Consider the following 15,947-nt stretch of genomic DNA (forward strand, 5'->3'; position numbering starts at 1 on the left):
ATGACAAGTGTTTCATACACCAAAAAGCTCGTGCGTTTATGGGGAAAAAATCACGCGCAATTTTGTACATAAAAGGGAAGGTAGATCCTTACACGGTTCACCCGCGCATGTCAATTGCGAACTGACCCAATAATTTTATTATCACGACCAGTCCACTGATACTGACATTATCAGCGAGTACACATCAAAGTAAAGATGCACCAGTTACCAATAATAATTGTTATTTGGTTATCATGGAAGAGATTATATCTGTAAAAAAATGCGTATTGGCACCGTATGAAATTTGAGTTATTTTCTACCGTTATTAATAACATATCTGCACTAACATGACTAAGTGACTTGTGTGGCCTTTTCGTCCTATTGATTTTTCAACAAAGGTAACATAATTTAAAAAGGATTTATAATATCATTGAAATTTCAGTGTCTAAATGGTGACTTTTGACATATCCTCCTCCTTTTACGTACATATTATCTCCGTATAGTTTAGTACATATCAGTAACTAACAAAAAAAAAAAACGTTACTCGGTGGAATATTTTTTTTACTGTTTTAGAAGAAGAATTCTACGTAAAATTGATCCCATTAATTTACAAAGTAAAAAATATATAACATGTACAAAGGATGTAACCTGCCTTCCAATGGCATTTTCTTACCCCCTTTGTGCCACTCTCATGTGACAACCTCTAACAAGGTTTCCTGAAGTCTGAACCTCCTAAATACACCTGTAATAGTTTCCAATTCAAAAATATCTGAATGGCACTGTTATTGTTAGTGGATTGAGCATTGTTAATAACACTTCTCTGCAAGATGTGTTATATAAAGATTCGAAATATCAAGAGCCTTAATCTATATATCCAATGGAAACACAGCTTCAAAATACTGATGGATCCAGTCCAGGATTATGCCAGGTAATGGGCTTCTTTCTGATTAAATCTAGTTTACAATGGATGCATAAAGTATAAAGACTACGACTTTTTAATATATCTACATGGTCTGCTCTGGTCATTGAATTTTTATTGTTTTTATAAAGAAAAAACAAAACGATTTGTGATACGAATTTTGAACTCAAATCACAGTATTTCGTGAATAACATTAATGTTATTTAAAATCCAGGTAGGATTTTAGAGGCTATATATTTTCTTAATAATAAAATGTAGACATTTTATATTATTATACGTAAGTGCAAATTAATTACAGTTTAAAGTGCGAAAGTGAAAACGCTTGTTTTAAATTAACTGTTTATATCATGTAAAACTTCAAATGATATAAAGGTATATTTACAAGGTAGATGTTCTGATTTCTTAAGCCGCGTTTCTTTGTACTTTTGTCTTGTATTTTTTTCAAATCATGCATGTAACTTCTACAACTAGACAAAACTTTCATGCAACAACTACTAACGAGGTTTCTGACTTCAGACCGGCATAAGAAAAAGTAGTGGGTTCAACTAGCTTTTGAGATATTAACCCTCGCCCTTTTAAATATCGATTAGTGGGTTAAAATAACGTATATAAAAAAAACCGTACATAACCAACCAGTACAGGAGAATACTTAAGTCTAAAACGACTTTATGATTCGCAAAAAAATACAAAATAAATAACAAATCATACCGTATTGAAAAATGCTCCTTGTTAAATAGTTCCCCTCCCTCGATTTCAAATTGTATAGGGTTTATATATTCCAACAACAGGTGAAGTACAAATAGACAGACAAGACTTCAAAGCTGTAAAATTGAGTTTTTCAATTGCTAAAATCATTTATCTACTGCAATGCCAATGGATTAAGCGATCTTTCGGGAAGATTCATAATAGAATAGAGAAATATGTCTAAGAGACAACAAAGTGACCAAAAAAACCCAGCACAAGGCCACCATTAAATTTTCAAAATAGCTATAAGGCGGCCTTTAGTAATAATGCATAGCAGTGCAGCTAAATGGATGCCATGCTAAACTCCAAAACATACAAGTAAACCATTATTTAGAAAAGCACAAGACAAACAAAGGCTACAGGTTCCTGACATTGGACAGGCGCAAAAATGCGGCGGGATTTAAGATGTTTTATGAGATCTTAACTCCCCCTGAGTATATTTAGCCAATGTGCATAAAAGCACAACAAAACGCACAGTAAAACTCAGTTCAAAAGAAGTCCGATATATACAAGTCAATTTTAATGTAGGTCTATATCAATAATTTATCATCTGTAGACGATGCAGACGTTTCCAAAAAAATATCTAACATCTTTATATTGATAATGTCCAAAAGAATAGTTGTTAAATTACCTTTTTCTTACCTTTTAGGAAATTCAAAGGGCTTCAGAATTGTTTTACCGTATGGTCCATATAGCTTTGATTACGTCACAAAAGATGCAGGAAGATGGTGTACTAATTGTGACGAGGGATTATGTGAAGATTGTAAAAACGTTCACAGAAAAAGCAAAATATCAAGAAACCATCGTGTTATTTCAATAGAAGATTACCGCAAAATTTAAAATGTTTCCATCTCTTTGGTCTGTAAGCATCATCGAGAAAATCTGAGATGGTTCTGTAAAACTAACGAGGACGTCCTTTGTATCGTTTGTGTCCCGTCAAAACATAAGGCATGTTCTGATGTTATACCAATAAGTGAAAGTTCAGCAAATTCAAGACAATCTGCTGCATTATTTGACCTTGAAGAAATGATTGAGGTAACTCTCTGCAATGTGTAACAATGCATAAAAAATCGAGAATCCGCTACAAAGGAAATGGAAAAACAAGACTGGCTGTTAAGACGATGGTTTTTAAAACAAGAATGATAACAAACGGCCACTTAGATAAGCTACAGGACAAATTGCTAAACGAAATAACATCAACATCTGACACTTGTAAATCAAAATATATATTTTATATCAAAATTCTTCCAAAAACTAAACTCAACAGCAGAAATGCTTACCAAACTAAGGGGACAAACACTCCATGGAAAAAAATTTCATCTGAAATACAAGTGTTTCTGGGAACGCGTCAGTTCAATACGTTGATCGAAAGTGAGATTAAATCCATGAAAGATGAATTCGGTCTTTTTAAAGATTATGAACTAAAAGTAAAAAATCATAGTTTGATCGAGAAATTTTCGAATGAACTTGAAGAGTTTGGACAAATACAAGTTTCGGTATGCCCCGCCATGTTCGATATCGGAGACCAAAAAATCGACCATGCTCAGATAAGGATCAACGTCCCGATTTCCAGAACATATCAGACATAAATCTGCAACTTATTAAAACATTTAAAATAAAGAGGGAAACTGAGACAAATATTAGGGGCTGCGTCATATTGCCTAATTGTCATTTATTGATGACGAATTACACTAAAGAAAATAAATTAATAGAGTATAGTGATACAGGTGAGCATATCCGTGACATTCAAGGCTCTTGTAAGCCGTTTGGTATTGCAAAGATAGATCTTGATCGTATTGTTGTGACATACGGGAAGGACAATTTTATAGAAATAATGCATTACAATACTTTCAACGTTGAAAGAAAAATCAGTCTATACAATAGTTGCATTTGAGTGTCTCAAGAAGATTGGAGACAATACATAGTAAGTGGATACAAAACAATACAAGTTCTGGATCTATCAGGTAGACAACTGGAAATCTGAAAATATCATCTGACAGTGTACTCAACATTACAACAAGCAAATACAAGTTATTCTACACAGATGTCAACAATAATATAGTACATTGTTGTCGTTTTGACGATGAAGAGTTATGGCAGAATGTAAATGAGTCCATCAAGTATCCCTGTGCTCTTACAGTAGACAATAACAGTAACGTTTACCTTGTTGGTTATTTTTTCAATAATCTCACAATAATACAACATGACGGGAAGGAAAGTAAGACCTTACTGGCAAAGTTTGATGAACTGGTTGAGCTAAATGCTGTGTACCATGACAAGAAAAAGACATATTACTTCTGTGCACTCAAAAAGGAAAGGTTGATTTGTACAAAGTCTTTTAAAACTGTACAAATCTTCTCGCAGAGTTCCTTATAGTTGCAGAAAATTCTATACTAAGCCTTGTCTATGATACAGTACAAATTGGAATTCAGTAGAATCAATAATCCTTTTAGCACACGTTGTAATTCCAATACCTACTAGTATATTTGTAATTCTGATTTCTACTAAACAAAATCCGAATAAAATTTAGAATAACAAAATTCATTGGTAGAAATTGTGATATCAAGATCTGTTTTAGGATGATTCTGGGTTGTACTAAATTTAAAGATGACTCTATGATATTCCTTAAAAGGATAGGTAAAATGATTCTTGATTCTTGTGTATTTCTTTTATTATCAATTCATTATTCATAAACAAAATATTTCTTTATTGTGCCCTTTTAATACTCATTACAATCTATGTTCCTCCTAGAACACATCTTGATACATACATACATCATGTACATACAAACAGAAGTTTTAAAATACTGATTTGTACTGGATTTTAATTCATATTTTATAACTGTGATTGAGGCCGAAATAATAAAATAACCTGGTAGACTGAATCCCCTGCTGTTGGGCATGCTATTATGCATCATATCTATGATGTCAATATCTGTGTAAATTTATTTCAACATGAAATCGGAGAGTGCACACACTTTTTCGTTTGTTATCTTTGTTCACAATATTTTCTATCATGTCTCTATTACTAGTTTATCACTGTGTGTCTAATTTATAAAATTGTGTGTTGATTCAGCATTGAAAATTCATTAGTATGTAAACAAAGACAAGGAATTAAAAAATTACATTAAAAAGTTGGAAACATACTGTAAAAAACCTGCATTGTAACTTTAGGAACAACCTTTGAAGTCAATAGTTTGATTTTTTTGATAACCTTTGATTTTTGTGTAATATCGTTTCTTTCGGATTTTACAGTTTGTTTCTATGTTGTGACGTTACAAATGTATCAAAGGATAGCGAGAGGTTTCATTAATAGGAAACTTGTTTTACACAGCCGCATTGTGTTTGTGCCTGTTCCTGATCAGAACCTGTAATTCTGGTGATTTTCGATGTTCTTATCTGGTATTTAAGCTTTTAGTTTAACAATTTATCATAAATTAGGCCTTTTGTTTTCTTGGGTTTTTTTTTCGTTTTGTTTTAATGGGAACTTTCATAGATGACTTTGTTGTTTAGATTTTGATTATTGTTGAAGGTCGCACGATGACCCATAGATACTAGCATCCACGTATTTAGTCTGAGTTTTATAGTTGTCTTATTTGCAATCAACCTGCATCGTTTCATTTTTAAAGTTGATTGCATTGAACTACAGTAAACCAGATTTAAAATAAAACGTATTTGCTTGATGACGAGTATAACTAGTAGAATAGAAAGTGGTTAACCTTCTGGAGTAGCCGGGTTCCCTTTAAGATTATTTGCGTTGTTGTTGTTTAATCTTTAATGTTTTAAGTTGTGTTTTGGATTTGCAAACACATTCAGAGAAGATCTTCATAATTAGCAAATTTAGTTTGCCGAAATAAATAAAGTAGGTCTACTATAAACCCATCATAGATAACAGCATCACAATTGTATACGTCAGACGCACATTTCGTATTTAAAACACTCGACTCGATTCATATGGCCAAGTTAAAATGGCCAAATGAAATATGAAGTTAAATGAATTGAGGACCAATATTCTATGTGTCTGTTGTATCTTGAGAAAATATTTTACAGTACTTGTTTGTTTATCGCCAGCCTTGGTGATATCATTTACAAAGGAAACAAGAGTAGGAATTATCTTTCACATTATTTCCACTGGCTTAGAACTTGAATAGATAACAATTATGATAATAAAAAGTTGTTGTTTCATGATCACTGTGTCAAGATTTTTTACGACGACGATCAATGGGCTTACTTGATTGTATAATAGATGATCGCACATGTTCTCAATACGAAATATGACAATTGATTTTTTTTATCATTAAGCCTATAAAGATTATTTGGTTTTGATTCACAATGTATAATTGATTTTTAGACACTCGAAAATGTTTTTAATAGCAATAATATACTAATCTTTTTAAGAAATTCTAAAAGACATCTTCTTCACACATCTTGACAAACTTTTAATTTTGAATTTGAAAATGATGAAAAAGAATACAGTGATAGATAAAACTGAGGCAAAGACAAATGTACCATTGTGTGGCTGTTATATTTTACCCCCTGTAAGATGAAGCAAATCATTTCCAACTAATCTATTTCATTTTCCTATGTATTTCTTAAATAATCTCTGGAAAAATTGCTTAATGCTTATATTTCTTGCTCCAAACATTTTCGTTGGCTTCTTTTTACCGTCAAATCCACAGTTGACATGTTGTAGTTATAAGTGAGCCACCATGTTGACTTTCAGAAATTCATAAATGTGCGAATAACTCAATAGAATAGAAACTAAAACAACACTTACCTTTAACTCTATTTTCATGCAAGACTATCTGAAGATAGACTCAAGAGAATAACCTTTAGCCTGAGAGATTTTTTTCATATGAAGTCCAGTTAGTTATGACCAGGAAATTGCTTTTCATAACGATATTCAAACTTAAAAAAAAAACGGTATTACTTCGTACTGCTTTACTTGATTGTGTATTTTTGTAGTCTACCATGCTGATAATGTACACTGGATTCTTCTGAATTGATTAATATTTTACTATTTAGATTAAGAATTTAGAGATTATTGTTTTATACAGATAAACCCAATAATCTCCTTGTAATTGTGCAAGTAAGTGTTTTTGATTTTATTACTTTTAACATACCTCTCCAATTTCTGTTATGCATTTCCTTGCATGTAACTTGATAAAAAAAGAGCAAATAATAGTTCGTTTTTGTCTGATTAATAGTTATCAGATCAGTTACAAAAGGTGAAAGATGATTACGTCTGATGTCAAATCAAATTAATAAAGTTTCTCTAAAATAGTACGTTATACTTGCTAAGTTTGGGTTTTTCATAAATTGTTATAAAAATGCACTCCTTTAATAATTTTGTTATCTGCTTTTGTGCAATGACGGAAGAGATTGTATATGATGAAAAGATTATGTCTATTGAAAAGATGGTAACGTAATTTTTAATAAAAATCATATTGTAATATACTTTGTGTTAAATCGACACTTTTAAACGATTCAAAATATCGCGCTCTTAAATATTATTCAAGTCGAGTCACTGCACATACCTATGACAAATGTATGACGAACTATGTGTGTCAATAAACAAGGTTAAAAACTGTGTCTCGACAAATAACTGGTAATTAGGTGGTAACAACATAGCAGGTAATCTTTAACTTCGTATCACAAATTCTTTGTTACTGTTATTAATATCCTATAACTGTCAAAAGATTTATCTCACTGGAAGCACTGTGTTTTATTTAAATTTGAAAGTAATATTGTCAAATTTTGTATAATAATGAACTTCCTTGTACGAATTTCGTTTGTATGAATATGTCCCACATATTGTTCCATAAGTTAAAATGAGTTAGTAGTTGGACATGTTGGATGGATGTGAACTTAACATCTTTATGTCTTGTTTGTGCAGACTGTCCTGTCCTTCCGAACCCTTATTCAAACACTAAAACTGGATGACAGTTGAACAGAGAATAAAATATAACAAGTTTGTGATGACATTTAAGTGCATCAAAAATGATGCCCCATCATATCTTACTAACAAGTTTCATTATGTTTCAGACAGAAATCCATAGCTCTAAAAAATGCTGTTCAAGGAAACCTCATACTCTCTAAACCAACAATCGAATTGTTCAAAAAATCTTTTATGTATTCTGGACCATTCTTCTGGAATAATTTGCCAATATCGTTAAGAAATATTACAAATGTTAATTCTTTCAAATACAAAATAACATATCATTTATTGAAATCAACCTGTTGAAAAAATATTGAAAACTGATTTTGTTATCACTTTTATTTTTTCAAATTTTTTTATCAAGTTGTATTGAACATTATTATCATACTTGATTTTTATACTAATGTATGCAATGTATATTTTTGCATTTTGTTTATGATTTTTTATGATGAGGGTCTCAGGGAAGATTAGTTATATGGCTAACTGTGTAGCCCTCTTAAAATAAATACAAATAAACAGATAAAGTATTGTTGTCTTGTGTTAAAATTTAGAAAAAATAAACTTTATTAATTGTGAATCTGTATATATTTATGTAAAGGAGACCCACACATAGCCTCTAGCTGTGTTACCCTCTTTTAATAAAAAAAACCCACCAAATCAATTTTTTTTTTCAAAATGGACGTGATGGATATGGTCGACTGATTTACTCAAAGTAGTGAAGGCTCTTTGCCAACATGATGATTTTTTTGTTCACGGACACATAAGCGTATTCGCATGAAAACTAGTACTGTCAATATATTTTATAAAGTTTATATTGATATATATTTTGATGTCCGTGGTTTCTAAAGGGGTGGTTTATTGTTATGGATGAGTCCGTCCGTTCGTTTATCCTTGTGTCTCACATTTCTATTGGTAACTGCATTTAAACTGCAGGACAAAAAATTTTAAACTTCCAATCATATTATATACTTTTGCACCTATTATTTCACTTTTTTTTCATTTGCATGATTGTTTGGGTTAACTTTCGAAGGAAATGGATCTGCACTCTTTGGTGCACATTTTTGGCTGACCATTTCATATCTGCAATCCTTTTACAAATGTTTTAAACCCCTTATTAAAATTTATTGAAACTTTCTCATAATCCTAACAGTACTATGTTGATGCACACCTTATTTTTTTATCCGAATAATAATTGGAGTTTCTCTTACCGAAGCATGGACTTTGCTATTGCTTTTTGGGGTGATACAACAACTTATAACAATTTATTGAACATTTCTAACAATCTTAAACATATATTTGTTCTGACCACCACATATCATTTATTTTATTTTAGATTTGTCTTCACTTAATTTTCAGGTTATTTAAGAAAATATTTCCCGACTAAAATTTGTAACGGATATCTCTTTTATACTTAAAGCAAGACTTTTTTCTAATGAGTGCATGAAATACCCACAAATAAGATTCGTGTCTGCATCCTTTAATTTGTGTCTAAGTGCGTTCTATTTTTCTAGTTGGTTCGTTTACAAAATTATATTGTTATCATAAATATGGTGATGCTTATTTGTACTCCTTACGTCTAGTATTTTTATTAAATCACTTATAATATAATTGTTTGGTTCAATTTGCTTATGTTCATTGTTCCGAAATTCAATAAATGTCAGATTTTCTATCCCATATATATTGAGTTTTTTTTTCGGTTCATTAGGGGATAAAAGTGAGTGACAGATTGAGATTGGGTGTTGAACCTGATATGGAAACCGGTAGTCTTTCTGTCATTTCTAAAGAGGGGACATTCAATTTGCTCCGTCCCACTCTTATCTTAATTAAACATGTCAATGGTGTTCACTTTATAAATCTTTAACAAGTTTCCATTCACAAATTGCGAAACAATTATTTGAGGCTAAATTAACTAAAGGGAGATATGTAGAAACAGCGACTTTAGATGTATTTATGTATTTACTGGTATTTTAGAGTTTAAGACTGATTATTCACGTTTTACAGATTGATATACTGCACCGAATGATTGATTGATTGTTGATTGCTTAATATTCCATGACAATTAATTCATACATATTAAGAACTGTTATAATGCACCGACATGTATCCGGAATATCGCCCCTTGAGTTCAGGAGTACTGTTTGTCTCTTTCGATATCTTTTTTAAATTACACCTCCCTTATTCATTTTATATAGCCAACCCGAAATAATAAAAAACAAACTCAAATTTAATTGATAGAAAGAGAGAAAATAGAATTTGATAAATCTATTGGGTTCGATTACCTTTACCTTTAGTAGGAAAGCTCAAATCCTACAATTTGAGAGACAAGAATATATAAATACTGCAATACAACAGGAAATGTAAATACATGTATGACAAAAAAAATACTAGAAAATAACAGCCAAAATTATTTATATCCAATTTGTATGACACTTTTGAAACCTTATTTTCCCAACAAGTTCTAAATGTGGCTGTAAGTATTTCCTATAATTCTTTTAGAGAAAAAACAAACATGTGGAATTTTTTCTTCCAAAAAAAGTCGCATCGATAGTATCAAGGAAAATTATTTCTTTAATTAAGTTTAACAAGTATGTTATCTGGTTATCACGGAAGAGAATACATTATCAAAGAGTGTATCTGTATCGGAATAAAAATAATTACGTCATAACTAGAAAATACCCCCTCTTTTCATATCAACAGGGATAAATAATTCAACATTTACCAGGAAAAGAAATTTCAAATAAGATTTGAATCGTTACAATATGACATAGTTCGTCTGGTACGATTTAAACGATTTGAAATATCGTGCGCTTAAATCTTATTCCATATCAAGTCATTTTTCCTATGACTACAAACACTGTTTTATATTGATCAACGTAAGGAAGATATGTCTTGACAGATACACGACATATCGTATAACAGGTTAAATTTATTAAACACAATCCTCGTTACTGTTTTGATTTCCGAAAAACCTCATTTTACTTTAAATTCTTTGTATTTGAAGAAGAAAAGGAATAGCGAAACTGCGCATTTATTGGTATATTCAACTTCCTTGTTCAACATATATTGTTGTTCGCATGATTTCGTAATTTCTTTCAATCATAGTTTAACTATAACTAATCGAGACAAATTTGTACAATTTTTTTTTTCGAATTCGTATATTTCTTTTGTATTATTGTAATTCGTGCACTTTTGAGAAATAAAAGTATGGTGTAATTGATTTTGTTATTTACAGGCGCTGAGGACATAGCATGTATGTCCCCTAGAACAAATTTCGCTACCGCTATTAACAATATATCGACACTAAGTGACTATTGACTTTTTCGTCCTTTTTTTATTAAAAAAGAGTAACCTGATTTTGTAAGGATTCTAACTATCATTTCTGGAGCGAAATGGTGACTTCATAACTTCCTCCTTCTGTGTACACATGCTTTCCGTTTATTTAAATGAATACCAATCAATGCAACAAAAGTAACAATGTGAAAAAACAGACTACATCATTTTAGAAGATGAATTCTACTTGAAATGATCTCATTAAATCAAAGAAAAAGTATAGAACGTGTACATAGAATGTAACCTGTCATACAAGGGTTATTTCTTATCCCATTTTGGAACTCTCATGTGACAACCTCTAACATTGTTTCTGACATATAAATCTCCTGTGCGAGATCCCTATTCATTTATAATCTGGTTGGCTTTTATTACATTGTTAATAAAAGTGGAAGTCAAATTACATTAAATACTGACAAGGGATTGGGGTATTTGCAATTCACTTGATTAATCATAATATACCTCCAACGAAACTGACCAAGGACGAAATCTTGAAAAATCATAGGTCTGTTCAATCAATGTGCCTTTAAAATTTTAACCAAAGACAAAGAACTTGATTTTCAGTCACTGTAGTGGATGCTTAAATACCATATGAATCTTACCAAACAATTGTATGGTGGGTCTTTTTAGTGCTCAGTTAAACCTCTGTCTAGATTAATAACATTAATTGGATCACACATCAAAGTCGGTTTTCAAGTTATTGTGTAACTACCTATTTTAGGACCAGCGTGAATAAAATATGGATACTTATGATATCCAAAGATCTCTTTCAATAAAGTCTCTCTTGCAGTAGTATTAAACATTTGACTTGTCTATCTTTTACACAAGTATTCCAAAATATAAGACAAGCCGAAAAAAATTGTTCGGCTTTGTTTCATAAATAGACTGACCGACGTAAATATTATTATCTTGATTTATTGAGGAATCAGTCGTACTTTGTGAAAAATCAATCTGATTCAAACTGACATAATCAAGATGCTTGATTTCTTGATTGACAACCTATGTGTAACAAATAGAGGACGTGCTTTCAAACAAACAATCGGCATTTCCATGGGAACCAACTATGCCCCTCTTTTCCCGAATTATTCCTTTATAATATTCATATGCGGCTGACGCTATCACAAGCTGTTGGTCAGTATAGAATATCTGTTTCAGATGACGACGGATAAGTTCAAGTTGTCGTAACCCTAATCCCGTTCACCTTTCATCGAATATGATCTGGCCCGAGTTATTTTGTAGTGCATTTCTTTTAGACAATAAATGGAAATTGATAAAATCCCTTCTGCGCTTTCTCAATAATAATATTTTTACAGTGTGGTTTACTACTTTTGGGACAAATTATATCAAAATTATAGAAAACATCATCAGCTCTAACTCAAGATATGGACAATTTATGTAAAGGGGGTCTTGAATTCTTTTGACAGCCTCTGAAATACTAATTTTTAACCTTTTTTAGCTTGCCCAAATCACTGCTTTGCATTAAAATTGATGACCTTAATTTTTTAGTGTAGTTGCATTCCTCTTACTTGCTATTTAAGGCATTAAACATAAAAAAATAAATTTGGAAAAAGGGTTTAAAAAAAAGGCAAGTAACTCACTTTCCACACTAGGGACTATATGTGTAGACAACGAAAATCAAGGGACGATAACTGTGTTCCCGGACCACCTACCGAATTCAGACTATTGCCCGGGTTTGTAGTTTAATGGGGAACGCGACGGGGGCCAAGTTTGAGCAGGATATGCCTAATTTTCCAGAGAGCATGTGTTGTGTTTAGTATAGTGACTGTCTTTTGGTCATTTTTCATTTTGTGCCATGAAATTGTCAGATTGATTTCGATTTATGATTTTTAATATCTGTTTTGTATCTTTCGCCTCTCTTGAACTCTGAGACCTGCATGTTTTGTGGTGAAACTAGTTTTTTTTTTGTTTTTTTTTTTATCTCAACCCTCTAATACTTGTAATATTGTATTGAGGAATACTCCAATTTAAACTTTTTTGCTCCCTCGCTCTTAAATATGATTGGATTACAATGTCCCTGCCAGCTCTATATTTTTTTCAATTGCTAAATTTCAATCTCTACTAAAACAGGTATGGATTTAGAAATTTTCGAGAAGTTTTCATAGTATGTAAATTGATCATTGGATTGACACGATTTTCCTAACTAGCAGAGCAAATGTGTTAAAATTTATTAAATTTTATCAATAGTATTGAATGCATACAATTTATCTGATTACTTTGAAAGATATATTTAACATTTACATATCACTAAAAGTGGCGATAGGCTTATAAATGAACCAACGACAAAGATGGTGAAAATGATTTTAAGAAACTTAATCATATTTTTTTTTCTTTCAGTAAGTTCGAATGGCTTTAGAAAAACATATATTATGTGGTCCGTGTCTGTTTGATGACGTTACGAAGGATGCAGGGAAATGGTGCACAAATTGTGAAGAAGGATTATGTGAAGATTGTGAAAACGTTCACAGAAAAGGCAAAACCACAAGAAACCATAAGGTTATTTCAATAAACGATTATCATAAGATTGAACATGTTTCAATCTCCCAAACTTGTGTGCATCATGGAGAAAACCTGGAGTGGTTCTGTAAAAGTCACGACGAAGTCCTTTGTATTGTTTGTGTCCCGTCAAAACACAAGGCATGTTCTGATGTTATACCAATAAGTGCTAACTCAGCAAATTCAAGACAATCAACTGCATTATCTGACCTAGAAGAGACGATTGAGGGCAGTCTGCGAAAGGTTAAACAATGCATCAAGAATCGTGAATCTGCTACAAAGGAAATCGAAAAGCAAGAACAGGCTGTAAAAACCATGGTTCTTGAAACAAGAACGAAAATAAACGGCCAACTAGACAGGCTACAGGAGAAATTGTTACTAGAACTAAGATCAACATCTCACAATTGTAAATCAAAATATATAAAAATCCTTCGGAAACTAAAATCAACAGAAGAAATGCTTACAAAACTAGGAGAACAAACACTTCACATGAAACAATTTTCGTCTGACATACAAGTGTTTCTTGGAACGCGTGAGGTCAATAAACAGATTGAAAACGAGATAGAATCAATCAAGGATGTAATAGCTGCTGCCAAGGATTATGAATTGAAAGTAACTGTTCATAGTATAGTCAAACAATTATCAAAGGAAGTTGCAGAGTTTGGACAAATAAGGGTTTCTGAAAGGTCCATCAAGTTTGCTTTTAGAGACCCCAAAATTGACCAAGCTCAGAATAGGATCAACGTATCAACATCAAGAAACATATCCGACATAAAACTTCAATTAACTCAATCATTTCAAATGAAGATGGACAATGAAATTGATATTACAGGCTGCGTCATATTGCCTAATGGTCATTTATTGATGGCAAGTTACAAGCAAAATCCTTTAATAGAGTACAGTGGCACAGGTGAACATGTCCGTGACATTCCAGTTTCTAGCACGATATTGCTGTGATAGATCGTGATCGTATTGTTGTGACGTACGGAGACGCATTATACCTAGAAATAATGAAATACAATACTTTCAATATTGAGAAGAAAATCTGTTTCCAAAATAGTTGTTTGGGAGTGTCTTACGAGGATGAGAAACTTTTCGTTGTAAGTGGAGACGACATATTAGTACTGGATCTATCAGGAAAACAACTAGTAACATTAAAAGAAGTATCTAGTGGTATAGTTTACATCCAGTCGATCAGAGACAAGATAGTTTACACTGATTGCAAGACGAACAAAGTACATTGTTGTCACGTCAATGGAAAACAATTATGGCAAACCAAAAGCATCGCATTTCCTTTCGGCGTAACAGTAGACAATTACAATAATGTTTACGTTGTAGGTTTTATATCAAATAATCTAACAATAATACAACAGGACGGTAAAGACAGTAAGATATTACTGACAGAATCAGATGGATTGAAATATCCAAACACTGTGGACTTTGATAAGGATACCAAAACATTACTCATATGTAATCAAGGAGGAAATGTTGCGTTGTACAAAGTTGTTTAGAACTTTTGACATGCAATTGATCTGACCTCTGTGTTATAGAAATCTTATTATATATTTGCAGAAAACAGTATAATAATTTATTTTCCAAAAAAGGGGCAATTTTGCTTTCAAAATGAGTTTTCATAAACAAAATTTCGTTATATTTTGCATTACTTTGAGTGTAAGGACCGGGTATATCAGATTTGTTTACAAGCGATCAATTTTACTGGAATTACTATAAGATATGTTATATAGGAAATCATTTAATGTATAGACATGTATTGAGTAAGGTATCTAGATATCAATAATTGTTCACAAAAATGAAAAAAAAAGTTTTAATTTATCAACATGATGTAGTTTTCAAAAAGGTAGATAAGACAGATATTTTTGTTCTATGTCACTTTCAATTGGCTGTTATGTTATCCTTAACTATCAGCTTGGCTGTACGTGCTGTTACATTTTGTATTTGAATTGTTACGAAAGGTATATATTAAAATGTAGATACCATTTTTAAAATATTTTTTTTTAGTATTCCAAAAGAACTTTTTTTGTTTTGTTTTTTTTAACAAATATTTTCCCGTTTACTTTCTGGTCAAATAAAAGTTCTTATAGCCATATTATAATGCTTTCCATGGAATAATTGAAAATATTGCACATCCTGCATGAATAATGGTTTCACCGCAGTTCTCTGAACACAAATGAACATTTATAAAGATTCTGTTGGTTTTTTTTATATTGTTTTTTTCTGTGTAGTGTTTTGCGGCATGAATTAATACATTAGTATTTCACTTTCATCATTCCTAAATAATTGATAACTGTAACTTCAGGCAGATTGGAGTTCTAACTTATAACAAAACGAATTTCAGATAGAAGATCCAAGATATTTTAATATCATGACAAAATTCTACAAACGGTGTTTTTTTATATATATAAATTTGTATTCTGTAAAGCATTTCATTTTCCATGTTTTCTTCATCAATTGATTTTTGCGACTCTTTGTGAAGTTGGTTTACAGTACACCAACCACAAACTGACCT

General features: G+C 31.5%; 1 protein-coding gene across 1 annotated transcript; it reads left to right on the top strand.

Moving 5' to 3' along the window:
* Positions 1-7,205: 7,205 nt before the first annotated feature.
* LOC139503072 (E3 ubiquitin-protein ligase TRIM45-like) lies at positions 7,206-15,387 on the top strand. The gene is made up of 2 exons (XM_071292744.1): positions 7,206-7,275; positions 13,262-15,387. The coding sequence occupies exon 2, from the start codon at positions 13,271-13,273 to the stop codon at positions 14,375-14,377; it is 1,107 nt and encodes a 368-aa protein (XP_071148845.1). The 5' UTR covers positions 7,206-7,275; positions 13,262-13,270; the 3' UTR covers positions 14,378-15,387.
* Positions 15,388-15,947: the final 560 nt, after the last annotated feature.

The sequence above is a fragment of the Mytilus edulis genome, chromosome 14 (assembly GCF_963676685.1).
Source record: "Mytilus edulis chromosome 14, xbMytEdul2.2, whole genome shotgun sequence".
NCBI classification, from domain to species: domain Eukaryota; kingdom Metazoa; phylum Mollusca; class Bivalvia; order Mytilida; family Mytilidae; genus Mytilus; species Mytilus edulis.